Source organism: Semicossyphus pulcher, unplaced genomic scaffold (genome assembly GCF_022749685.1).
Source record: "Semicossyphus pulcher isolate SPU_LCO1_2020_fin unplaced genomic scaffold, fSemPul1.0.p SCAF_19, whole genome shotgun sequence".
Lineage (NCBI taxonomy): Eukaryota > Metazoa > Chordata > Actinopteri > Labriformes > Labridae > Semicossyphus > Semicossyphus pulcher.
In genome coordinates, this window is record NW_027211692.1 from 4,344,882 (window position 1) to 4,370,954 (window position 26,073).

At 43.0% G+C, this 26,073-nt stretch overlaps 1 protein-coding gene across 1 annotated transcript in view; it reads right to left on the reverse strand.

The window, feature by feature from the left end:
* The window catches only part of tyw1 (tRNA-yW synthesizing protein 1 homolog (S. cerevisiae)), a 60,111-nt gene that overhangs the window by 13,130 nt on the left and 20,908 nt on the right, over positions 1-26,073 (reverse strand). Inside the window, exons 11-14 of the mRNA XM_069668423.1 lie at positions 25,535-25,644; positions 19,730-19,907; positions 16,950-17,085; positions 10,908-11,018 (exon numbers count right to left, since the gene is read on the reverse strand). Of these exons, the coding sequence (XP_069524524.1) occupies positions 10,908-11,018; positions 16,950-17,085; positions 19,730-19,907; positions 25,535-25,644 (535 nt within the window). The remainder of the gene's footprint in view (positions 1-10,907; positions 11,019-16,949; positions 17,086-19,729; positions 19,908-25,534; positions 25,645-26,073) is intronic.

The window sequence follows — 26,073 nt, forward strand, 5'->3', positions numbered from 1 at the left end:
GTTTGCATTAAAGAATCGTTCGTTCAAACCAGTGAAACCATTGAAACCTCAGGATGTAAGCCCCATTAGCTCCAATCATTATAATAACGGTGCTTAAATATATTGGTTGTTGCAGGTCTACTACACGGGGAAAATAATCATTACACAGGTTGGACTCACTGAGACGATCTGGAGGCTCAGACTTGTACAACTAATCTAAATGACTTGACTGAAGTAAACAGTTCTGACCACAGAGAAACGTACAAGTCTGAGAAGATGAAATACCAGATTTTTCAACATTTCTCAGGAGCCGGAGATCCAAATCTAAAGTCTGAGACCAAGTTTTTAATCCAAAAAGCAGAATTTACATCAGTGAAAGAGGTGCGCCCGCTAAGAAACCAGGAAACTCTTCTGTTTTGAAGTATTGACTTCCTTTCTTCTGTCACAGACTCCACATGAAACATTCTCATCACTGAAGCCTCGCTCACATCGGCCCTGCTATTTCAAGAGAGCCACTCACATCTCACCCAGCAGCCGTAGGGGATCCCTGCCCGCTGTTGTGAACTGCAGCCATTTCTTCAGTAATTTAACCACATATGTCTTGTTGGGCTGCTTGTGATTCAGCGCACAAAGAAAACACAAACAGAAAGTATCTTCAGGGGTTGAGTTCGTAGAGAGAGAGAGAGGGAGAGAAGGGGTGCGGCTGGGGGGCACCGCAGGGCAGAGGCTCTGGACAGAATTGATGAGGGACCTTGGTGTTATCAGCCTTGCCTGGAGGCCCGCTGAATAAAGATCAACTATCCAGGACTCGGGATAAATCACCAGGAACGGGCCAGGCAGGAGCACGGGGCGATCGGAGGAGATGGGGAAAGATCTTTTAGATTCAAACTGAGAGAATGAATGAACTGCATCAATGAGGACGTTATGAGGGTGCAGGGGAGTCAAAGGGGAAAGAGTGAGAGCCATCCACCTGCTCACAAATAATCTATGTCGTTTGCTTTAATGGAAATCATAAATGCTGATCCTCAAGGCCCCCCTCTCCGTGCACAAAATACAGACTTGTGTGTTTGACCAAATTTATCTCTGTACATTTACTCTCTCTCTCTCTCCCTCTCTCTCTTTCAGTAATCCATTTCCTTCCTGCGCGAGTGAGGGGCCAGTGGCAGGTAAGTGGTATGATGCAACACTGAGATGATAAATCAACAGTGGACAACAATCGGACAGCGGATTGTAAACGATGCAGGCGAAATGTGTTGCGCCACATGATGGCCTAATAATTAATGGGTCGATAACAAAGATCACGCACACCCACTCGATGCATCATGTTTACACATCCACACTTTATCTTGATCTAATGCACGCACAGCACTCACATGTCGATATGTGCTGTAAATATGGAGCAGGGAGGGAGACGCTGAGGGAAACCTGCCTGAAGAAGCTTCTTGAGAACACTTCAATCTTGTCTCCGTCGTGATGACGGCTTCGGCAGCTGCAGACACTACACAATGTTTTTGTTGTCTTTTCAGGCGCTTTAATTTTTGCACCCGATGATTATTTTAATTGCCTGCATGATGGCAGTGCACATCAAGCTCGCTTTAATCTGCAGCTTAATTAAACACGTGGCAGAAAGACTTAATTACATCAATCAAAGAAATATCACTCATCCGCTATTCAAACGTTCCTGCAATAGCTGGCAGGGGAGTTTTAAATGTGTTTTAACATCTTTGTGACGACTTTAGAGGCATTTATTTGTCTTCTACTGAAAAGATTAAACTTCTGTGTATCTAATATCTCAGGTATCATCTCTTCTTTCCTCCAGAATGAGACTACTGTCCAAAGGTGTCCTTTAATTTGCAGTTTCAGATCCAAACATCTTGAATCATTTGTTCTTAAAATCCTACCTGTCTGAGTTTCTTTTAATCACCTCACCTTTTCTGATTATTACATACCCAATCATACATGAAAGCTTGACAGGCCTCCCGTGCCTAGTTACCGTTGCTAACGTAGGATTTGACATTGGCCGTTCAAGGGAGGGGCTTAGCGAAGGGTCAATTTGAGTCAACGCATCAGTGTGTCGTCAATTTGTGAAACTGAAACCAATTACAGTAAATTCTGCACGCCACCGTTTTAGCGTCATTTTGTATTCTTCAGTTAATCAGATATCGTGATGTCTCGTTATATGCAATATATAAATTATCGCAGAATCGCTGTAGCGTGATATTATCCATATCGTGGGCCACGTATCGTATCGTGAGTTACCCTGCGTTTCCCACCCCTATAGCATAGTTGACTGCATTAATACCGTGCAGATTATTTTCACATTAAATCCCATTTAATTCCACAGACCGGCTGGGAACGACCTCGTCTCCCATCAGTCAGCAGTGAAGGCTAGCTTTAGGACAGGTGATTTGATACTCTCACCACTCCATCCTGGGACGCACTAATTACCCTGCTCATGACGCTGAAGTCGATAGCTTCCCCAAAGCTGAGCAGCCAGAGGGGTTCATCTATTCGGTACAGGACGACATGCTGCTCAGAGGCAGGAGGAAGGGATGAAAGAAAGATGAGAGAGACAGAGGAGACAATTTGGGGAAGAAAAACAAGAAAGAGAGAGAGGGAGAGTTCATCCCTTTACCTGTGCAAGGGAGACCGGTTAAATAATTCATGTCAGAATCTGACGAGGATTTCACCTCTCCTGGAGGTCACACTGAGTGAGATTCATGAAGACAGAGAGATGAATTATTACCAAGTGCAGACGCGATTATCAGATAAATGCCAGGTCAAAGGTGGGCATGAAATGAAAAACAGTCACAACCTCATCCAACAAATCTAACTGTTGGACTTTTTACTTTCTGACTCATAGTTCAGTAAAAATGGCAGAAAATAACGAAAAATCCTGAAATAAGTTTTGTCTCACAAACAGCCAAAGATATTCACTTCACAACAACGTACAAATTATTTTCTTACGAGGAGAAATAATCACAGAATATCTGGTTTGATAAATGACTCGTAATTAGCTGATTGTCAGAATTGTTGAAACTATTGATTTAACAACAGAGGTGTCTATGTGATGTGTTTTTGTGTCTGTATGCTCGTTGGTATCCTTGTTTCAACTCTGCAACTTGAAAGAAATGATGTTTCTCTCTGTGTGATAAAAACAAGCAGTGGATTAAAGATGTAATCTCAAAGATCTTCGTTTCGTTCTCTTTGGCGGCTCCTATGGCAATAAACGGTAATTACAGGAGCACACTTCCCAGATATCCAGACAGTGCTGCATGTGTGACGTCCACGGTTGGCTCCGGTTGTAACTCTTGATTTTCTTCGCTGACGGTCACTTTCCTTTTCAGACTGTTTGCTTCATCTGAGTGTCGAGTTTGTTTCTTCTTCTTTGGATTTTCACTTCTTGTTGAAGTTGTATCTGTAGTCATCCATCTTTTCTTTGTTTGTTCAGCCATAGTAGATTACTGTTTACTCGCAACACTTGCAGAGAGCGGAAAAGCAGCCGCTTAGCTCCGCCTACCCTCTCTGGCAGACCAACCACTGCTGGCTGATGGAAAACACGTCACTAACTGGGCGCCGCTTGTGATGTATTCAGCGAACGTCACCACAGACACCCAGTCTGTAATACTGCAAATGCAAAGGTCTTCATCAGTGGGCCATCGGCTCAATCACCATTGTGTTACCTCATTCAGCAATAGATAGAGACTTAAACTCGAAGATTTTCATTTAAATAAATGTCTATCACTTTAATAAAGTAGAAACTGTGAGTGAAGCTTAATCATATTAACATCTCAGTTTTAGTCTGCGTGTACACAGCGCAGCCTGATTTGATAGGTGTCTCTGATTACCTGTCCGATCCGATGCCGCCTTGTTAGTGCTGCGCTCTCTGATATACTGAAATGCCATGCAGCGGTGGATCAATACACACTCCTACCAGAAATCTTTAATAGAAAAGTCAGCGGAGCCTCTGGGGGACTCGTACATTCAGAAGTGTGTGTTTTTCACCCATTAACAACACATCATAAACCCCGCGATGAAGCCAGGACTGGCTCCAAGCAAGTTGTTGATTACTTAAGTAGCAATAAAACACCACACGTAAGTAGGCATGATTAGCTTAATGTCAATGAAATAAAGAGGGAGAAAGAGATGCTTTAATTGTCTCACAGCTGGGTAAAATCATTTCTGCGCAGATGGCTAAAAATTGCTTTGACATTTACGGCGCATGACAAATGTGCAAGAGCAGATTAAAACAAAATGAACAGAATTTAAAGAGGCAGAAAGAGAAAAGCAAAGGGAAGTAAAAGGAGAGAAGGTGAGCGCAGGTGCCTCAGGACACAGAGTGGAGACATGAGAGACAGCAGCCAGGTAGCATACAATTAAAGAATAAAAGAATAAAGCAATTAATATGCTAAGAGAAAACAAATCCTCAGGAGAGAGTGAGCTGAATGTACTGCAGGTCTGACAGTGATGAATTCCTCTATCTGTTGGCTGCTACACAGTCCTCTCTTTGTTTCTGAGCCTGCGTGCTCTTTGATTTATCCGGTTTGTATTCTTGTACCCAGAAGAGACGACCGTCTAAAAAGAGGATCAGACAGCGGCTGGATTAGCCTGTCAGGCTGCAGACACCAAGTGAGCTTTGCAACACTGAACTTTTTCTGTTATGGAAATTAACTTATTGTTGTACCTGAGTGATCTCAACAAGCCTGATAATAATAGTTCTTCACAAACCGGAATGAAAACAAGCCCAATGATTATCTGAAGGTTTGTTTTGCAAGCCCTGAAAGCACAGAAACACCAGAATCTAAATATCGTTTGTTTCCAGCTGCATGTTGGCAAACCTGTGTGAAGGCAGCGTCTCCCTAAAGCAGTGGTTCCCAACCCTTTACCTGCTTGTATCTAAGACAGGCTGAGCCCCCCATCCCCCCTCGCCCGCACACACGTACACCAAAACATAAAATGATTCATTCCAAATCTTTATTGGCAAAATGTAACACCAATCAGCTGATAGTTCTTTGTCGTTTCAGTTGATCAAAGTTATCTTTAGTTATTATAATAAACACCCCTGTTAGTTACATTTAAATATGTGGATGTAGGAATTTCTGCATGCATGCATGAATGTATGTCAAACATAAATCTGTGTGCATCCATGTGTGTACGAACATATTTGTTTAATAGTTGAACAGACTTGATTATTAAGTAAGTGCTGTTTTAATGATTTTATTAACGTGCAAATGTAAGCTTGACAATCTCAGCGCAGACAAAGCCTCACGGACCCCCAGCCATCTTTGGCTGGTTTTGGATAACTAGTTTGAAGCCTTGAGTTTTGTATTTTGTGTGTTCTCATCTTGGATTTATGGAGCCAGGATCATATTTGGACCAAGGGGTTTAGCATTAAGAGGAGCAAGTGATTAGGAAAGGTTTTTTTTAACATACAAACCAGAGAGAGGAACAGCGGCCTGTTGAGAGCATCTTTGAGAACAATCCTTTTCATGCTGCCATTGTCCCAATTTGTCACAAGGTAGCCACGACCTAAAGCATACCGTGGTTTGTGGTCTGTTTGACAACAAATGGGACTTTTATTTACAAACCGAACCTCACTCTGAGAGAGCATATACTCATTAGGAATATGTGTACCGTTTAATAACTCAACAGAGAAGTAAGGCTGCTTTTAAATCTGCTTTTTGGATGCAGTGGAGTGGCCGTCTGCTGCACGTTTTACACCATATCTGAACTTTTGTTTTCAGTCTCAGAGGCTACGTCTACTTCTTACACACGACGTGAGTGTCGCATACTTGTATTCGTTTTGTGTGTGGGGTACGAATGCTTGCAAAGATGTTTCCCAGAATGCTGCTTAGTTACTTTTAATACGTGCACATTCTGCAAGGCCAGCAAGATCCCTCAAACATACTTCATTAGGAGAAAAAAAAATTTCTTCTATACCCCCCCACTCACACACACTCGCTCGCTGCCTGTTGGACCTTCAGAAAGTTTTGGTTTCTGCACCACATGCCTTTACCTTCCGACTGCAAGAAACCCTCATTACTGCACCAGCTCCCTCTTATTATTGTGAGGAGGAAACTTGCAAACTGCTGCAGTTTCCTGACAGCGCTGAAAGTTCACTGCTCTTTCAAATTATAAGAATGTCTCTGTTTGCAGCGGCTGGTGTGTTTGTTGTTTTAATTATGCTGCATGTGAAGCTGCACTGCTAATACCTGTTGGAAGTCATAGGACAAATGTGTCAGATGTTTTAAGTGAGTGCCAAAGTGCAAAAACACAGAGCAATGTCAGGCAATCCTTTAAACAATAACCTACAGCATCACCTGCCCGTTCCTCGTAAATGTTCTCCAAATTTCAATGAAATCTTTCTGATTAAAAATGCAGGACGTCCTGAGGGCATCGCGAGCTTCAGGTGTGTGTGTGTTCATGTTCACTCGTCTGCTCTTCTGTTTACCGTGCTGCTGTGTTGCCAGCTGAATGTTGTGTTACAGTAAATTGTCTAGTCTGAACAGCTAAATCAATACTCCGCTCAAGGCTACAACATTATTGCTTCCAGTCACCGGCGTCCTGAATGCTCTGCACACCTTAAAGCAAAACAGGTGGAATCATAACTAACTCCTGTGTGTGGTCAGCTCTTATATATTATACGTTTTCTTTACTTTACCTACTTTCTTTCTGCACCATCAGCACATCGATGCTGCAGCAGAGGGAGAGAAACTTTACAGACATAAAGAGGGCTGCTTAACAGAAAGAAACCGTTCTCCTCCTGCTCTGATTAAATGCATATTTAATTACAAAATAATGAAACTGCATTTTTTGTTTATACATTTAATTTCTATTCTCCCACTCTCGTCCTCAGAGGTGATGGTACCTAACCAGAGCAGATGTTACGGACGTGCTTCGGGGACAAAACAGACTTTTAAGACTTCAAACAGCCCGGCGTTCGATCCTGGTTAAATGTGTTCTTTAAAGCTACAGGAAACAAAGAATGTACCTCATCAGGTAGGAAGAGGCTGATACAAGGTACAGTCAACAAAGGTCATGTTGGGGTCATGCAGCATGTGTTGTGCCCACTAATGAATTATTATTATTTCAATTAGGACGCCTTAAATTTGCGTAATCAAGCTTTGTGAGGCCAATATGTACTGAAACTGGAGTTTCACAGTTATAAACAATACTTAGCTTGTCAGGGCTCTCTTGTGGACAAACTTCATAATGTCCATCCATCATCTATACCGCTTATCCTCTTTAGGGCTGCGGGGGGCTGGAGCCTATCCCAGCTGTCATTGAGAGAGAGGCAGGTTACACCTGGACTGATCGGCAGTCAATCACAGGGCTGACACGCAGAGACAGACAACCTTTCACACTCACAGGTAATTTAGAGTCACCAAAGAACCTAACGAGCATGTGTTTGGGCTGTGGGAGGAAGCCGGAGTACGAGCCGTGAGAACATGCACTCTCCCCAGAAAGGCCCACTACGTCCGAACAGCGCCTACCACTGCACCACCGTGCATTTTTTATGTCACCGTTTCTGATCTACACTGCCAGTCAAAAGCTTGGACACACTTTCCCATTCACTTGTATGAGACAAAGTGTCCAAACTTTTGACTGCTAGTGTATATTGAACATTGCATTTCTGCACTGCAACTTCTTTTAAAGGACGAAATACAAGCCTGGACCAGATACAGAAACAAATGCTAATCGCTCCAAACGCGGCACAAGGCAAAGGTTTGAGAAGCTTGAAAACAATGAAATATGAACCTGACCTTCACATTCAGCAGGTCTCGAACTGACTGAACTCCACTGGAGAATTAAAGCATCAAAGAAGATCAGTTTTGTCTTCTATCTTCATGTTGTTTTCCCCCTTATTTCCCCACTTGTCTGTATCAGAGATAAGCCGATGTTGGCAGGTATTCAAGGCCACACTGATGCACCGTTTGGACTCTCCTGCTCTCCTTCATTACCTGCTGTTAGGGTGTCCTTGACTAAGGCTTAACCCCAATGTGCTCCGTTCTGCTTCTGGACAGTTCCCAGGTGTGATTCTGTGTAACAGGGAGCAGCCTGCTGAGAAACACCGGTCAGCTCAATGAAGCTAGCCTGGAAAAATGAAGGTTAAAGGAAGTAATAGCTGCAATAGCTGCAGGCAGTGGGGACAGGGAGTGCAGGAATGAGAACTGCTCTGGATTGTGAATGAGAGGAGGGGTGGGGTGGGGTATTCCCATGAGGGGGCTCCATGTGGGCAGAGGTGATTCATGAATGCTAACTTTATCAGAGTGAGCTCTTAACCTGCTCGTATGCCTCTAGAGCAGGACGTTACGGATGAGGGATGTATGTAATGGGACACACAGGTAGGTGCGTCCCTGTGTGTATATGTTCATGTGTGTGTCGGGAGGATGGCCGAGGCCTGACAAATGAGCAATTAGCTCGCACCCCTGCAGTGAAATGAAAATAGAAAACAACTGAGTCTCAACTTCAGCTGCCTTCAAAGGTCAGGCCTCCCTCTTCTCTCTGCTATCTGAGGAGGACACGAAGCTGGCCTCATTTTAGATGTTGTTTTAGAGGGACAGAGAAGAAACTGCACCGGACAGCAAATTTAGGGACAGTTTTTACTCTGAGAGGGCAGATTACATGAGCAGAAGACTGAACGCTCCTAGTCTGACTATGTCCCTGAGTTTAGAGGTATAAGCTGGAAGATTTTCATCTTAATAAATGTCTGTTAAGTCTCTGTCTATCGCTGAATGAGGTAACACAATGCTGACTGAGCATATGGCCCACTGATGAAAGCTATTATTACAGACTGGGTGTCTGGTGTGACTTTCGTGGGAAAAATCACAGGCAGCGCCCGGTTAGTGACGTGTTTTCCATCAGCCAGCAGTGGTTGGTCTGCCAGAGAGGGTAGGCGGAGCTAAGCGGCTGCTTTTCCGCTCTCTGTGAGCGTTGCGAGTAAACAGTAATCTACTATGGCTGAACAAACAAAGAAAAGATGGATGACTACAGACACAACTTCAACAAGAAGTGAAAATCCAAAGAAAAAGAAACAAACTCGACGCTCAGATGAAGCAAACAGTCTGAAGGGAAAGCGACCGTCAGCCAGGAAAATCAAGAGTTACAACCGGAGCCAACCGTGGACGTCAAATTGGGAAGTGTGCTCCCAAAATTACCGTTTATCGCCAAAGAGAACGAATCTGATATCGTCGAGATGAGACCTTTAAAGTCCGAAGGCAACATAAACTAAAATGGGGACTTCAGAAGAATACTTTACAATAATAAAAACCAGCACCCTTAACAGAGAATAAATACATGTCCATATATAAACAGGCTCCCACAGAACATCTAGTCAAGCTCACGTCCACAGACACAGTAGATTAACAACAGCATGATCTGTGACAGAGAACAGATAGAAACCATAAATTACACCGCAGCTCTCACACCAGGCAGAGAAGCAAACACTGCCCATTATTTTCAGAAATACAGGCGCTTGAATTAGATTTTTGAGATAAAAAAAAAAAATCTATTTCATGCAACACTTGAGCACATGTCAAATAACAGAAGAAAACGGAAATGAATGTGACATAGCCTAATCAGAGGGACGCTGCAGTAGGGCGACGGGTCTAAAGCAGTGAAGGGGGTAAAGGTTTGATGAGATTGGAGCACAAAGCATTTCAAACTAAAACAACTCAACAATTAAAAATACCTCTGACATAAACTTTAAGAACTTATAAAGGTTAAATGGTCAAGTCAGACTAAATCCTGACATTACTGTAGACAGATTCAGAAAGATTAAAGCGTCATTCATCTCCAGGAAGATGACGTTGGGTCTGTTTTTCCTGCTGCTGCGACTCCGTCTCCCCTTTTCTGACCGGAATCAAACCTTTATGTGACGAACTGAATAATGCACACTGACCCAGGCAGGCTCGTCACCATGACAACCATAGCTCAGACTGCCAACGGGTGCCACTTCCTGTCCTATTATTATCATGCCCGCCAAAAGACCTGGATATGGTTGATGTGGTTCACCGATGGCCATCCTCCTGAATAATGGCACCTATCCATCTGCCGACATGTGTGGGGGAACAGATGTCGACAACGGATCTGACTCTGTTTGCAGAGCAGCAGTGCTGATGTTTCAGACTGTCATACACGTCACGTTGATCTTTTAGCTGTCAGTGCTTTTTGTGCTGAAGGCTGATTTTCCAACAGCACACTTTTGCAATAAAGCTGAAAAATCCGGTCTGAATGTATTTTGAAACATGAATTCACTTAGAAGCAAACAGAACAAAAAGTCATTCAGTGAACTAAAAAAAGTAATTGTGTCCATGATATTAAATACGATTGTTTGTGGCATTTCCATTTTAGATAAAACAAGAATCAGAGCTGCTGTAGAACTTGAAGAAAGTGAAGCTCTGAGTTTGAATATTTGCTTGTTTGTGCAGCCGTTCGCTTCATCTATACGTTGGTGAAGTGCCAGAAAGACGAGCGAGGGAGATGCCGATGATTTGCTTTCATCTAGAATATTTAGGGATGTCTCGGGCCCTTGAAGTAATTTAATACAAATTCTGCCAATTAAATTTCCATTAATTTCTACTCCTTTCCTTTCAACTGGGAATACAGCGAGACTGAGATATTTCTGCTCTTATTTAATGTCTTCACTATGAAGACTTGAGGAATTACAGACGATGTGTATGTGGTAGGAGATGTTCATTTCCTTATTGCTATAAAAACACAAAGCTCATTAAAGAGGAGCAAATGTGGCAGGCTTCACTATCAGACAGACATCAAAGCTCAGCACAGAAAAAATGTGTCAAAAACAAGAGACATCGTGTGGAGAAATGGAGGAAAAGAAACAAAGAAGGGATAATTCCTAAAATAAGACATTAAGTGAGAGAGGAAAGAGAAGACACAGATATAAAGTACACGCTGCAGAACCCTACCTTGACCTCAACGAAGTCCGGCTGGCCCAAAGCGATGAGCTCCGAGTACGCCTGCATCTCCTCCACGTTCCAGGCCTTCACCAGCGTCAGTCTGTACACCGTCCTCTGTCTCTGCAGGGACACAGGGCGTGATAATAAACATGATGACGCTGCAGTATTATTGTGTTGTATATCTAAGGTTTGTTAGTTCTATTCTTGCTATATTCTCTTAGTAAACAACATTCAATGAAACATGTAATTATTGACCAAATATAATTGTGTGAAGATGTCGTGTTTAACAGCTTGGGCTGATTCTGAGGCCTCAACAGGTTTTTTAACAATTTCATATGTTTGTTTTTTTAAGAAAAATCAAACCTCTACGCTGGTAAAATAAATAAATAAATAAATAAATAAATATTTATAATTGAATTCAGATTCCTGGGCACAGTTATAAACCAGTATTGTAACTGTATTTGCTGCCATAATTTAGGTGTTTTGCACAAGGTGGTCCATCATTATCTCGTCTGTAAAACTCAACTGTGACACACCTGATTAAAGCTCACTGCAGGTCACTGTCAGCTCTTTGACTGCTGGATGTTTCATTCCCACAAACGAGCAAAGTAAAAGCTTGTTTTCTCTGCCATCATCTCGCATACATTATAAAACCACTGCTTAGTTCCTGAGAGGATTTTGACGTTGACGTGATTTTAACGTAACAACTGAATTATTTATCATTCAAACTCTCCCATTTCAGCATTTATTCTCTTGTTGTTTTTAAATGATTGGCTGTTGGTTATCAGTAACATCTGTCCCCATCGGGCAGCACAGCAGCTCACAGATGTCCTGTAAAACACCTACTTCCTGTCTGATGATAACAGAGCTGTTAGGTGAACGTTTGCATGCCTACGAATGCTCGATCAGCTGCTGCAACAGAACAATATGTTACGATTTTTGCCAGTTAGAAAGCATTTTTTATGGTGTAGCAACAACTTAACGATACATGTCTAAAACCAGGTACGGAAAAAAATGTCCCATCGTGCATCTGCAAAATATAGGAACTGGAGGTGAGTGAACAGCGAGGTAACTTTGTAGTGCACAAAAGAAATAAAAAGTTTCAGGTAAGGATGCACTAGTTGAGTACCACGCTTCTGTTTTGATGTTTTATAGTTAAAAAAGTTAAAGAGAGGCTCTCCAGTTCACCCCATCGCCGCTGCCACGACAGGTCGGCAACAAGCAAAACACTCGTGAACGTGTTTTCACCATCTGTCAGAGGGTTACAAATTTAAATGTGTTAAATTTTGTTTTTGAAATATGCAGCTGTTTCACTAACAAAGGAATAAACAAGACTGGACGATGTTTTTGCAGATATTTCATATTTAGAGATTTAGATAAAAGCCCAAAAAATCCTGATGTACTCCAACTTTAACTTTCCCTGATTAAAAAACATTACTGAAGAAGCCCTGCTCACAGCCCTGTGGTCTACATTCAGCCTATTGATGCTGCTGCAGCAGGAGGAGGAGGATTACTGAGACTGTGAAGGAGAGGAGGAAAGACGAGTGGGGGAGATGCGAGAAGGTGAATGGCGTGGACAGAGGACAAGAGAAATAGATAATACAAAGAAACAGGTATGACAATGGGAGAAGACATCATTTCCTCCACACCTTCCTATCTCCCTGGAAGGTTATCTATAACACGAGGTCCTTTCAGCCCAGTAGGGAAGGGGATAATTGGCCAGTGGAAGCGGGGAGGTGAGATATTTCAAGCTGTCTTTATTCCAAATCCGACACTAAGGCACAACTCGATCAATCCCTCGGCACACTGTCAGGGAGGGGAGGTGGAGGAGAGCTGTCAGGAGGAGAGCAGAGAGGAGGGATAAGAGCTCAGGAAGGATGGAGATAGAGCCCACCGTGAAATGGAGACTTAGGAATGTGGAGCTGAGGCAGGGACACGGGGAAGGCAGGGAGTGTATTTTTGGAAAGGGGGAGGCTACACAAAACCAAATGATCTCACTGAAGTGGACCAGTGCAAAAACAGAAGCACTCGAGGGGAAATATAATCATATAAATCTATATCGCCTGTGTGCCTGTATAAAGGACCGGCTGTGGATGCGTCTTGTTTTTAAAGTCATAAAACATTAATGACCCAGAGGTTTGTTGGGAAACGTTAACTTCATAATAAAACATTTAAAGTGTAAATAAAATATGCACTAAGAACAGGCAGTGCTCTGTCTCATTGTATTAATGCTTGAATACAGCAAGGTCGAACCATGTCCATGTCATGAGTCAACTACAAAATCAAAATACACACATACAAAAACATTTTTCTGTCACTATAGTAGTTCTTATCCTGCTGATTTACGTGCTCATTTTTAATTAGTTATTTACGGCTCCTGCAGCCGATCTGTTCCGAATTGGTAAAGTAGAGGAGGAAGTTTCCATATCTGTGAACTTTAACCTCAGACCAACACAAGAAGCTGTTGTGCTGTTAAACACACCGGTGTGCGGGATCCTTGTTGTTGTTTTCGGTAAGTTAAGTGTGTGTTTTGGTTACAGAAGTGGCTACGACGGCTCCATCCGCTGATGTCTACTGCGCAGCTCTGGCTCCAAATGACGTCACCATTGCAAGATGGCAGCGGCATTAATTTCGTACAATGAGAGCAGATGGAGACGTGTCGTCCATATATATACAGTCATCGGTCCATACTGGGATTTAAACCGGCCACCCTCCGGTTCCCAAGCCAAGTCCCTACAGACTGAGCTCCAGTCTACCCAGAAATATGCTAATAGTGATGATATGTTCATAAAGCAGAGTTTGTAAATCATCTCTGTGTAACGAACATGACCGACCACTCAAGGCGCTTTACACTACATATAACATTCACCCTCACACACACATTCACACACGGATTCCAGAGGCTGCTACCATGCTGCTCATCAGAATGTAACCTAATCGCACACTGATGGCTTTGCTGGGGATCGAACCCCCAATCCTCCAATTAGGGTACGACCCGCTCTACCTCTGGGCCACAGCCATCCCAAGAAAACCTTGATACCAGGTTCAAAAGTCCTCTGACTGCCTGACTGTGATGCTGTGTTCAAAATAATGAGATTCCAGGGACTGTGTGCTGTGAGCGTGTCGGCAGGCAAGCGTGTCGGCCTGTTGTCCAGCAGGACTCCGTGATAAGAACATACCTTTAATTACATACATACATTAAATGTTTGATATTCTTCTGTTGTGTAAATGCAGGTTTTTCATAAATGGTCAGGTAGGAACATGACCACGAGTACAGAATACCAAACAGCACAAGAATGCAACCGCTCAGGGTCTGTGAGACGTGGTGATGACGGGATGGAATGAAAATATATATGTTACATATGGATCTTTGTTTCCTCCAGCCCCTGCTGTCACCTCACACTGAGATTTACTGACTGGCACGCAGTGAAAATGGGGATCTAGAAACAATCAGAGCGCAATGATCCATCGCCTGTGATTTGTCTCGAGCTGTGCAGTGAGCAACACCTCCAGCTGGGTGCTAATGAATTTGTCCATCGTTTGCTAAAGCTTTAAACAAGAGGAAGTGGACCTTTTACAGATAGGTGTAATAGAGACTCCACAGCTTACGTCTTTCTTCAGGTCGTTTCCCCCCGGTGTTACAGAGCACCTGAGCACCTTTTTTTTTTCTGGCTTTTTTAGGAAACACTAACAGATAGAATCGATTTACTGGAGAGGTGTGGTGGCTCGATGCAGGCAGCGATAATGGACTTCCTCTGCTCAGGAATGATGAAAAGGCACACAAGGTTACTGGACGCTCTTTTTTAACAGCTACAAGGGTATCACTCAATAGAAATGTACACCTCTGGATGCTTTCCTTTACACGCGCTGGAAGTGGATTATCAACTCTGATAAAGCTGTTAAAAGTTTCAAGGATCAATAAAAATCCACCTTCTCCACTTGAGTTAGGTGTGTAAGGCTTGAAGGGCTCCCTGACATTTATTAGCTTCCTGCTGCCGTTGCATTAGAACTCGGTAAATAAAGGATATCTCAATCTGCGCTTTCTGAGAGGACTCAATCAGGCTGCAGCTTTCATCAGCTCCGACTCACTCCAAGAAAAAGAAGATGACTCTGCACAGGAGATAAGAATCTGCCTCTTCTGACTGTCGGATCTCAAGTCAGAGATAAGAGTTTGCTTTTGTTAGAAAACACTACGATGGTGTATTTGTTTGCACAGTTCTCATGTCAGGATCTTCAGTTGTCAGGGTGAGAATAAACATGTAAACTTCTTCTTCTTCTCTATCAAAATGTAACAGTAACTGTCATAATGACCCGTAACGTTCAGGATGTATCCCTAGATTTAAGTCTGATTTCTTGTTACTATTAGATGAACACTGGTGTCAAAAAGCAGCATATGCATTCCTCTTGTTCCTAATTGAATTTACATGAATGACAGAAATCGATGAGGTTTTCCTGCCAATCAAAAGTGGTCCAGGTATGCTAAACACGCTTTGCTTCTCAGTCACCGAAACAAATGTGCTGTCAGACGCTGCTCCGCCTGACTCAGCAGATCTGTTCACATTCATTTATCTGGTTTACCTCATATCAACACAAAATCTAAGTTTCACTGACAGAAACTGGGCCTATTTTCAGTTTTTATTAAACTTCAGATCAATAAACTTTAAAACTTTCCTTTCACAAAAAGCCCCATTCTGAAACCAACTTCAGTATAAACAGTTAAAGATAAGAAATCCATAAAATGAATGTAATGATAAAGCAGACCAACATCTCTAGAGGACGGTTTCTTCTACACTTCTCTACACAGTAAATAAAACTGCATCAAGCATCATAATTCAATGTAAAACTAAAATAACTACGGTAAAGTAAACAGTCTTGATGAGGCTTGATGATTTGACATGCACACAATTTCAGGTGATTCATGGGGACTCTAACAATCACAGTTCTTATTTAAAGCGGCCTTGATGTGACTTTAATGGTAAAGAAGTGTCCGTTTCACGCTTACTAACCTGTGACTGTATGTTACCCGACACAAGAACAGAACAAAAGCAGCATGTTCAGAGTTTTAACTCTGGTTGCTTGTTGGTACCCGAGAGCACTGGCACAGCGATCTGAGAAATGTTAAGCCAACGTTTAGTCCAGGTTGCTGCACAGAGCTTCTGTGGGCCAAGTCTCATGCTGTTATAAAAACATGCTTCCTCATGTGTTCATAAATATGAACGTGAAGCCGACTGAAAACTTTAAGGATGAATATATCCATGCAATATTTTTCATTCTAGGATAGACACTCAGGCTTTTTCGGCTATAACAGTGAGAGATGTTCAGAGGGAAATAATAAATTTGTGGAAAAATAGTTCCCAGATATCAGATAGAAGTCGACAGAAAGGAGGACAACATGCATCTGAAAGCTTCATCCAGATTATAATCTGTCAGCAGAGTGTTGAGACTGAAGAGGACATCAAAGCTCACTGATCACAAAGCAAACGTCAGGCACCCCACGTCTTGACTATTCATGTTTAAGACAATCATATACAGCATCAAACGCGCCAGGATAACGGCCGATATCTTGGGCTTGATCCAAACACTGGATCTCCTAAAGGCACAACAGGACAGCCCAACAAAATCCTGCACAAGTTTGCCACAACAATGGCACAAAGCAAGGGGCGGTAAAATAAAGGCTGTGCCGATATCATCGGTGGTGGTAGCGGAGGCCAGACAGGTTCGCAAGCGGAGACCAGTTGACAGTCTTCCACAATTTTTAATCCGTGTCCGACAATTCTCTCGAGTTTTTGGAAAAGTGAAAAACATGACACCCCGTCTAAACTTTGAGGATATCTGCTGTCGGACTTCCAGATTCCATATGCACAACGTTTCTCCTTGTTCTGTGCCTCCTGCGCCTAGTTCCGGATTGGACAGTGGCCTTAGCAAAGGGTCAGTTGTTTACCCTTATTTTTACAAGTTGATTTGACTGAGCGGGCACAATCTCACACACAAACACACACGAGGTGAGCTTGTGCTGCCCACCTGGCTGGAATCCAAACTAGCTCAGCTTACCTTCTCTCCCAGCGCCCTGAGGCTGTCCAGGAAGCGGGGCCAGAAGTCCTTGAAAAGCGGCCGGTCGATCTTCTTCAGACTGTCTTTAGTGCTGGCATCCACACTGACGTACAGCTGGGTAACTGGAACCAGACTCCTGGAGATGAAACAAATGTGGAGGTGAGAGGAGGATGAGAATGATTGAGAGTCTGATAAGAGAAGAAGTAAAAATTAGGGAGCATTTGAAATGAAACGTGAATGCATTAAAAGAGAGAAAGAGATGTTTCCCCTCCTCCAAAGTGATCAATTTTATTCACACATCTGTATTTCTGTTTCCCGACTGTTGAACTACTTCACTCTGAAACATGACAGAAACATGTGGTCTCATGTGGTCTGCTCAGTACATCCTTCTTCCCCCATCTTAATAAAATCTGAGACTTACATGCAACAACATGAAATCAAACACTATATGTAATGCTGCTAAGCGCAACAAATGCTGCATAGGCAGATGGAGGCAAAACGAGGGGGCGGAGAAGGAGGAAGCTGTGAAAAACTGTGAGTGCTTCTCATCAATAATAAATCAGGAGAGACATTAACTTATTTGCGAGAAGCTGCCCTCGGGCCCAATCTGTACGAGCAGGCGGACGCACGAGGATAGTAAACAGAGCAAGAAAAGTGTAAAAAATTTACAAGACAGGAACACGAAGAGCGCTACCCTTTCATGAGCCTTTTAATGAGAGATAGAAATATTTGCTGAGCGGCAGAGGCAATTATTTAGAGATGCAAAAATAACCATTCAGCTATATGATCAACGGGGCAGAAAGTCCGGGGAATCAGCTCCGCCTCCTTCTGTTGAATCTCTGTACAAAGAATCAGAGGCCAGACTCAAGAAACACCAACAGCCCAACTTCAGCAGGGAGCCTCTGACAGACACGAGGAAAATGTGTGATGGCTTCTGCCCTTGCCTTCCGCCTGCTCCATGAGATAAATCACCCTGTGACGGACAAGTTAGCTGACATATTGGTGATGTCAGACTGATGTGATGTGTACGTCTGGATGACAAGCTGCAAGGCTTGTGGACAGAGTGGCAGCTCTAGATTGGAGGTCAAAGGGCAAGTAGAGTAACAGCCACCAGAGTAAACATGTGGACATGAAAACGATGTTTATTTTTAAGCGCCACACAGCCTCTATCGTCTAGGTTCAATGTGACCTGGAAGGTAAGGGTCTGTGGGAGTGGAATTTTTTTTTATGCAGTTTATAGCCTCATTTCACGGTGTGTGGATGAGCTCCTTATTAGATTTAATTGTAGTGTTATTTTCTTAACCAGACGTAGTTTTCTGTCTTCTTACATTCAACTTTTAGAGCCTTTTTAGGAAAAATAAAAAAGTTTGAGACTAAAAGTTGGATTTAAAAAACGTGTAAGTTGTAAAGGGATCAGCTTTTTACCCTGGAAAAGTCACAAGCGGCGCCCAGTTAGTGACGCGTTTTCCATCACCCAGCAGTGGTTGGTCTTCCAGAGAGGGTAGGCGGAGCTAAGCAGCTGCTTTTCCGCTCTCTGCAAGTGTTTGAAGTAAACAGTAATCTACTATGGCTGAACAAACAAAGAAAAGATGGATGACTACAGATACAACTTCAAAAATAAGTGAAAATCCAAAGAAAAGAAACAAACTCGACGCTCAGATGAAGCAAACAGTCTGAAAAGGAAAGCGACCGTCAGCCAGGAAAATCAAGAGTTACACCTGTGACAAAGAGAGACTGGAGATGTCTGGATTAAACTGGAAGTGTCCTCCCGCGGTTACCGTATATCACCATTAGGTGGCGCCCAAGAGAATGAACTATACTATACATGTAAAGGAAGCGAAGAGAGGAAGGAAGGGAGCTTTGTTTCATGTCTTTACACAGAGGGATGTCAGTGTTCAGAGCTACAGCGGACAGAGTGCTGAGCAGAAGCTGTCGTGATGGGAATAACGACACTGAGGTCAGTTCATCGTGTTTCTACTTTACTCACAAAACTTTTCCTGTTCATGCTCACAAACTCTCCTGCATCCAAAGTGCAAAGCAAAGATGGTGTGTGTGTGAGTGTGTGTTTGAACTTTGAGCCATCTGAACATGAATTGTCTTTATGAATTCTTCATGTGTAGGTGCATCAGGTTTGGGGCTCTCGCACTTTGCCTGTGGGAACTGGTTCAATGAACTCCTCTGCCGAACAAAAAGGAAGCACAACGTGACGATCTGAACTCTTGTAGCGAGTTTTTATGCAAAATTATAAAGTCATTGTGAACAGGGCACTCGAGTTAAACCCAGAGACAGCCGAACAAATGAGTGCAGCATCTTCCTTTGTAAGATATTTCCCAATCACGTAACAGAAAGAGCTGTTATTACAAGAGCAGCAAGAGGTCATTAGAGGGGCTGCAGGTTTCAGCACTACAGCTTTAATAATCTAATGACTGTTAAACAGGGCCAGCAAACATCTGACATGTCCTGAGCTGCATCTGGTCATGCTTCACCTGAGCTTTAAAAAATACTGATTGGTGCAGCTGATTTTTGATGCCAACAAACAACTCTATTCTACATCACTGTATTAGACCCTCCTTGTTAAAGGGCACACAGCCCCTATAATTGTGCAGGCAAACCTTTGATCCTTCCTGCTAGGGAACAATCTAACTGCTAATACACTCATGCTCCCTACTTTATTATTCATCCTCCCAGACTTCAAAGAAAACCGCTTGCTAAGGCAGGAAATAAAAATATACCACAGAACCATACAGTAAGTAACAAGTGTGTGACTGCTTGGCTCCTACCTGATCTCCTGTGGGAACTGTGCATTGGTGACCAGGAAGCTGGAGATGCTGTGGGTGTGGAGGAGGCGGATGAAGGTGTTGATTTCAGGATACATGATTGGCTCACCCACCAGGGAGAGGGCGCAGTGCTTGACTTTCAAACCCTCCTCGTACCGCTCGGGCTTCACTCCAGGGACACCTGAGTAGGGAGGGGATTAGACTTAATCAATGTCTTTAAACAATAAAGGACGGGGGGCTCATATGTGGAAGCAAACATCAACAAACTGCAAAGACCGGGGAGGAGAATAGAGGAGAGGAGAGGAGAGGAGAGATGCAGAGAAGGAGAGGAGAGGAGAGGAGAGGAGAGGAGAGGAGAGGAGAGGAGAGGCAGTAAACGCTTGAGCTTTCAGAGACGGGCCCAGCGCCCAGAGTCCATCTCTCTTCCAGTCCCTCTATCTTTCTTGTCCCCGACCGGTCTTGGACTAAATCTTCTGTGGATCTACCGTCACATAATTACAGGCTGCTGTAAAGATATTCTCAGCATTAGGTCCTGAAAATGAGGAAGAACGTTATAAAATAAATGGATGCTGCTATTAAAACTTTAAGGTCACTAAATCAAAAATAAGACAACAATTAATTCAGATCGTTCTGTGTTTAATGCATCGTGTAAACTCTTAAAGCTCAGCCGATTTCCTGACCCAATTAAAATAGTTTAAGAGCGATCAGTCGTGTCTCGCTCTCCATTAGTCATAGCTGCGCTAAAGGAAATTATTCTTCACTAGAGGACACATTTGGATCTCAACCATACGCTACAGAATTCACAGAAATAAAGTGTCATACATTTGATGAAAAGGAAAATGAAAGTTAGATGTATTAATGCACGCACCTGGGACACGACACTGAAAAAGAGATGATTTGAAAATCGATATCACATGTAGCTTTGAGGATTTGGAGGCGGGTGGGGAGGCAGGTGATGTAAGGTAACGGATGATAAAAGTAGCAGCATCATGTAAGCCTGCTTCCTGCTGACAGAATAAAGTATTAAACGCTCTATGACAAGCCAACACTTTGATGGAGGCAGGGAGTAAACAAATAGGGAAAGCTTAGGGGGGAAAAGTTTCATACACTGTCATGGGGATTTAATGTAATATTGCCGTAGCTCCAGCAGATGCCATTTAATTTGAGAGTACGTGCAGTGAATGTTCATCAAATAAAACGTTGGACTGTTGCCTTCAGAAGCGTTTTAAAGCCGTCTATGAATTATTGATATGTTTGCGACATTTTTTAGCACAAAAAGCGACTGTTACAGCGCTACCGCTCAAGGACACATTACATCTCTCACAGCAGCTGCAAACACATCAAACAACACAATGTCCCCCCGGAGAAATACCACTTAACTCTGTTCATACCAACCAGCCAGGAAGGATGACGCGTCTGTGAAGTCAAGTGTGTGAAACCTCATTAAATGTACATATCGTGTGGTAAAAGTAATGTAAAATTCTATTACATTTTCCCATAATTCCCTCCCTTGAGATCCGTTGGTGGGGGCTCCTTCTTTCTGAAGTGGATCACTCAGATAAAAAATGTATCAGCGAGGACGTGGGGCTCTATTACAAGCTGTGTACTGATGGATACAGCATTATAAGCCTCAGAATGAAGGGTATTATCAAATACCTTTAATGTAACTCTGAACTTGACCTTCATTAGCTTTGGTTCAACAAAGATTTAAGAGTCAGAGGAAGGTTAAAGAGGCCTTCACTGTGTTCACACGGCGGCCAGTTTCCTCTGACGTCAAGCTCAGGGTGGAAAGCTTAAATGCTGTAGTATTATGTCACCGCTTCTTCATTCATAACCAACTGGAAAGACAACAGTCAGGGGCTGCAGCCTTTGCAGGAGGCAGTCCACGGAGGATGCGTTAAAGCCGAGCTGAAACGAGATGGTCTGGTCTATGGAGGATTTTCTGTTCCCCCCCCTTACCCTTGCGCCACCAAACGCTGCTCCTACTGTCCAGCAACAGGTAGCTAGCGGGCTAAATAGCTAGCATAACTAACGTTGAGTAAGTTAACCTATTATTTTAAGGATAATTTGTTTTAAAGGCCCTTTTGTTTGTTTTTTTACATGTGTAACGCTTGTTATTTGACTGAGTTGAAACCAAAAACTTTTACATTTAAAAGTGTGTTCCTCGGCTGCGTTAGAGTCCGCCATCTCGTTTGAATTGGCGCGCAATGCAACTCGGGATATGTTGGGCCGCGAAGGATGCACCCGATTGATCCTTGGCGGCCCAAGAAAAGGAGGACGCATTTGTCGGCCGCATCTAAAAGGAGCCTTCGAATTGGGACAGCCTTCAATTACCTTGACTGCCTTCAAATACGGCCTTCTAAGGACGCAGCCCCTGAGTTGGGTTACAGCCAATGGCTAGTTAAAAACCGGAGGAACATTGGACCATACTTCAAAGGAAAATAGTGGATACAATTTTAGCTAGTAGGAGGCAACAGCTAACATAAGCATTTAGGTCATTCTAAGCCAACTCAACTGATTGACAGCCAAAAACAAAGATAGGAAAAAATTCAAGCTAATGATTATGCTAGCTAGGTATCTGTATCTTGTATCACTATCCAGCAGTAATGTTAGCAAAGACGTGCTATCCTCTGATCTGCAGACCTCTTTAATGTTCTTATCATGCTTGTTTCAGGAAACACAGTGAGCTAACTTGGTAGAATTCAACAAAGACATCATTCAAATCACGAGTCTCCACCCCACCTGCATCACCACACCTGACCAAGCCACTCCCCCAGCATAATAAAGCCTGCCCTCCGACCTGTCACTCCCTCTTCTATCCCCCCAAACCGTGAAAAACAAAGAAACCATCATGTGAGACGGGAATGGACTTTACCCTTGCTAACTTCTTGTTCTGTTGATGTACCATGAATTATTTGACATACAAAACTTTGTTTATGTTTACTTTGTTAGATTACCTTTGTATTTACCTTGTTTATTGAGGAGAGATGTACGAAAAGTGGAAGCCTTAACGCTGTAACTTTTATACACCTTAATCAGAAAATACCTTAACATTATTATGATTATTGTTTAACATTATTTATTAAGATTTGTAATATTTCCTTTTTTTCATTGTTTTGTAAATAGATAAAATCATCCATGTGAGCAACCAACCTTGTTTAAACTGTACCGAAACCAGTGTTTAAATGTGCACACAACATCAGCATTATCAAGCAATAACATATCTTTTTCAGACACACTGTAGGTAAGGGTGCAGTGTGGAAGCGCAGCATGCATGACTGGAGCGAGTCCTTTAAAACATTCAAAGTCCTGTGCTGTTGTGGCTAAAAGAATCACAGAACTAGATATTTAATTCATGCAGTGACCGAGCAGAAACGTCTTCCTGATATGCAAATGTAGCACACAGTGAGATAAAGTAGGCTAACACTCATGTGAATTTAAACATACTGCCAAAAGCGGGCACTCATTCGGGGCAGGCATCCAGCCTCAAAGAACCACATCAGCAGGAATTAAAACACTTAAAGGAGAGCATCATTCCATGTGCCTTACGAGCTAACACAGAAAACCATTGAATTCTCTGTATTTTTTGACCCTGGGCAGGAATATCAAGTAGATTCACTTGTTTATTCCTTGTTGTTTGATCTCACTCAAGTCTTTCCAAAGAGAGGGGCCTGACATTCAAAACTTGAGTGGCAGCTCGGAGGGCATTAAGCTGCTTTTTTCACCTTTAAAGGATGAATAATTACTCCTCATTATACTCAGTCTGAAGATGTTTAAAACCTCTGTTTAATGTGACCTTTTAGGGAGAAGATCACGAGGCAGTCAGAGCAGAAAGCAACCTGTTTAATCACACTGTGCGTTTACAGAGGCATTGTCTGATACTTCGCTGTGCCAGACTTTATAAATGTGTCACTGTCAACTGTAAATGGAGCTGACGGCTGCCTAATGTGATTTTATAGTGCAACTGGAAAGAAAATTATGGATGGTAATGACGATGTGGGCTCGCACTTTGCTCTATTATGTTTCTAATTAGAATTGCAAAGCTTTGCTTTGTTAAAGCTTCTGAAAATGTGCTTTTCTGTATTTTCTGCACAAAATGTGGAAACTATAATCCCTCTTCTGACAACTGTACATTTTTACTCAACATTAAGTGAACAAAGAAGCAGCTTAGTGTCAACATAAGCTCATGTGCGCTATTGTTCCATTATAATCACATCAGGAACTTACATTTTCTATGATGACGTGCGCTATAATACAACGTGAACCACTGCTCTGAGAATGATATTAGCTATAAAGCAGCCCTTTGAAGAGGATACGTCCCCAAAGCTTTTAGCATTTGGCATCTATATCATTTCCTGAGTGTTATTGCTTCTCTGTCTTATAATGGGAACAGCAGCGGCTTTGAGGTTAGAGAGGCCGCCCTCTGACTGTAAGGTCGCAGGATCACGCCTTAAGAGCACTTTACCTGGAGGACGGGCATTCATGTTATAAAAATAATCTTGAAGACTTTGGAGCCCAGAGGAAAGTGCTGGTTCTCGTATCTGAAGACGGTTTGGCAATCAGAGTCTGGGCTTGAGGGGATGGTAGTCTTTACTTGTGTGTGTCCGTGTGTGTGCGGGTCTGCAGGCCAAATTAGTTCAGTCTCAACAGACTGCACAGCCGCAGTCGTGTGGCAAAAACCACGAGTAAACGACACAGCATACCGGTGAAATAATGAACAGGGGGGAGAAAGAAAGGCAAGATGTTATTGGTGTACCAAAGGTAACTTTGGGCGTCCGACCAGCCGTCCTCGGCCAATGCTGGTAGCGGCCAGACAAAAATAAGTCCCACATGCCAACAGTAGTAGGACAAGAAGGATAAACGGAGCCCAAAATGTGGGTACAGAGGATATTCTGCTTATACAGACCATTGGATACTGTAACAGCAATGTAGATGTAGTGCAGAATGTGTGTGTGTGTTGAGGGATGATTAATGAGGCTGTATAGAAAGAGTGAGACAATCAGCAGACACAACATCAGCATTTTGATCTTCACTGCTTCATTACACACGGGGGTTACAAGAGGTCAAGAGCAGCAAAGTGAAGATGGAGAGGAGGCACATTGTGAATGACGCAGGAGTTGTGTTGTGTGTGCTATAAGATTCAGATTTACGATGATCAACAGTGTAGCTGATTAACAGAAAAGCCAAACAGATGGCTAAAGAAACAAAGTTAAGGTGCTTTTCGACAGCAGGAACTTTCCCCAGGAACTAGGAACCTTTTGAGGAACTCAGGGTCCCTGCTCGGGGGGTAGTCCAGGAACTTTCAGGACAGGGCCTGCAGTGCTCATCGTTTGTGATTGGTCGTCATTTTATTTCACCCGGCTTGTTCAAAGACTGCAGCTGCAAGCTCAGTTATCATCATGCTTTGCTCAGATTGTTTATCACCGTGCTTTGAGATGGAGTCAGAGAAGAATGCAGTGTTATAAAGCACGATCAAAAACAACACAAGCTGAGTCTCCTCCATGCTAACAGGCTAACTGTAGTGTCGCATAAATGATGATATTGCTCGTTAATCACGTTGTATGCCGTCATCTTCGTTGTATGGCCTTCATCTTCTTCTCACCGCCACCTACTGCACAGGCGGTGTAGTGCAGTTACTTTTATTGCTTCTACTTTAGGCCGCTATGGAAACGCAGACAACAAAGGGCCACAGGAACCTTTTACCTTTATTCTTGAAGAGAATTTAAACTTTCTGGTACTTTCGGTCGAAAAGCACCTTTAGACTAGAGAACACTTGTGTTTGCATGTGTGACCTGCTGAAGCACCCACCTCTGAACTGTCGAATCATGCTCTGGTGCTTCTCCAAGGCATCCTGCAGGATTTTCTCAGCAGGGTCCATCTTCCAGCGCCACTCTGTGCCCACAGGGTTTGTGTGATGTCTGTAAGTGGAGCACAGAGATAAACAGCAGGCGTACTTTTACCACTCCGTTAGAAATGCTACTACATCACTTGTTCACTGCCTGCTGGAGCAGCGACTGACAGGCAGTACCGCTCCAAGGTAATAGTCTGATTTAGATAGACTTAGACGTATGAGGGCGGTCATTTGACACAAACAACAGAGTGATAAACATATTGCACTTGATTTAGAGGAGCATCCTACAAACAGGGTGACAAACATCAAGACCTAAGACAAGCATTCACAGACTGAAGTACAGGGACATTTCTCACCCTATAAAAAATATACAGTGAAAGTGAAAGAATGCATCCTACTATAAAAACTCACACCTCCTTTGGGTGTAAATAACACCTTCTGACTGTCAAAGAGTGATATCCAAGTGCAACAACAAATCCTGAGGCATCTCAAATAT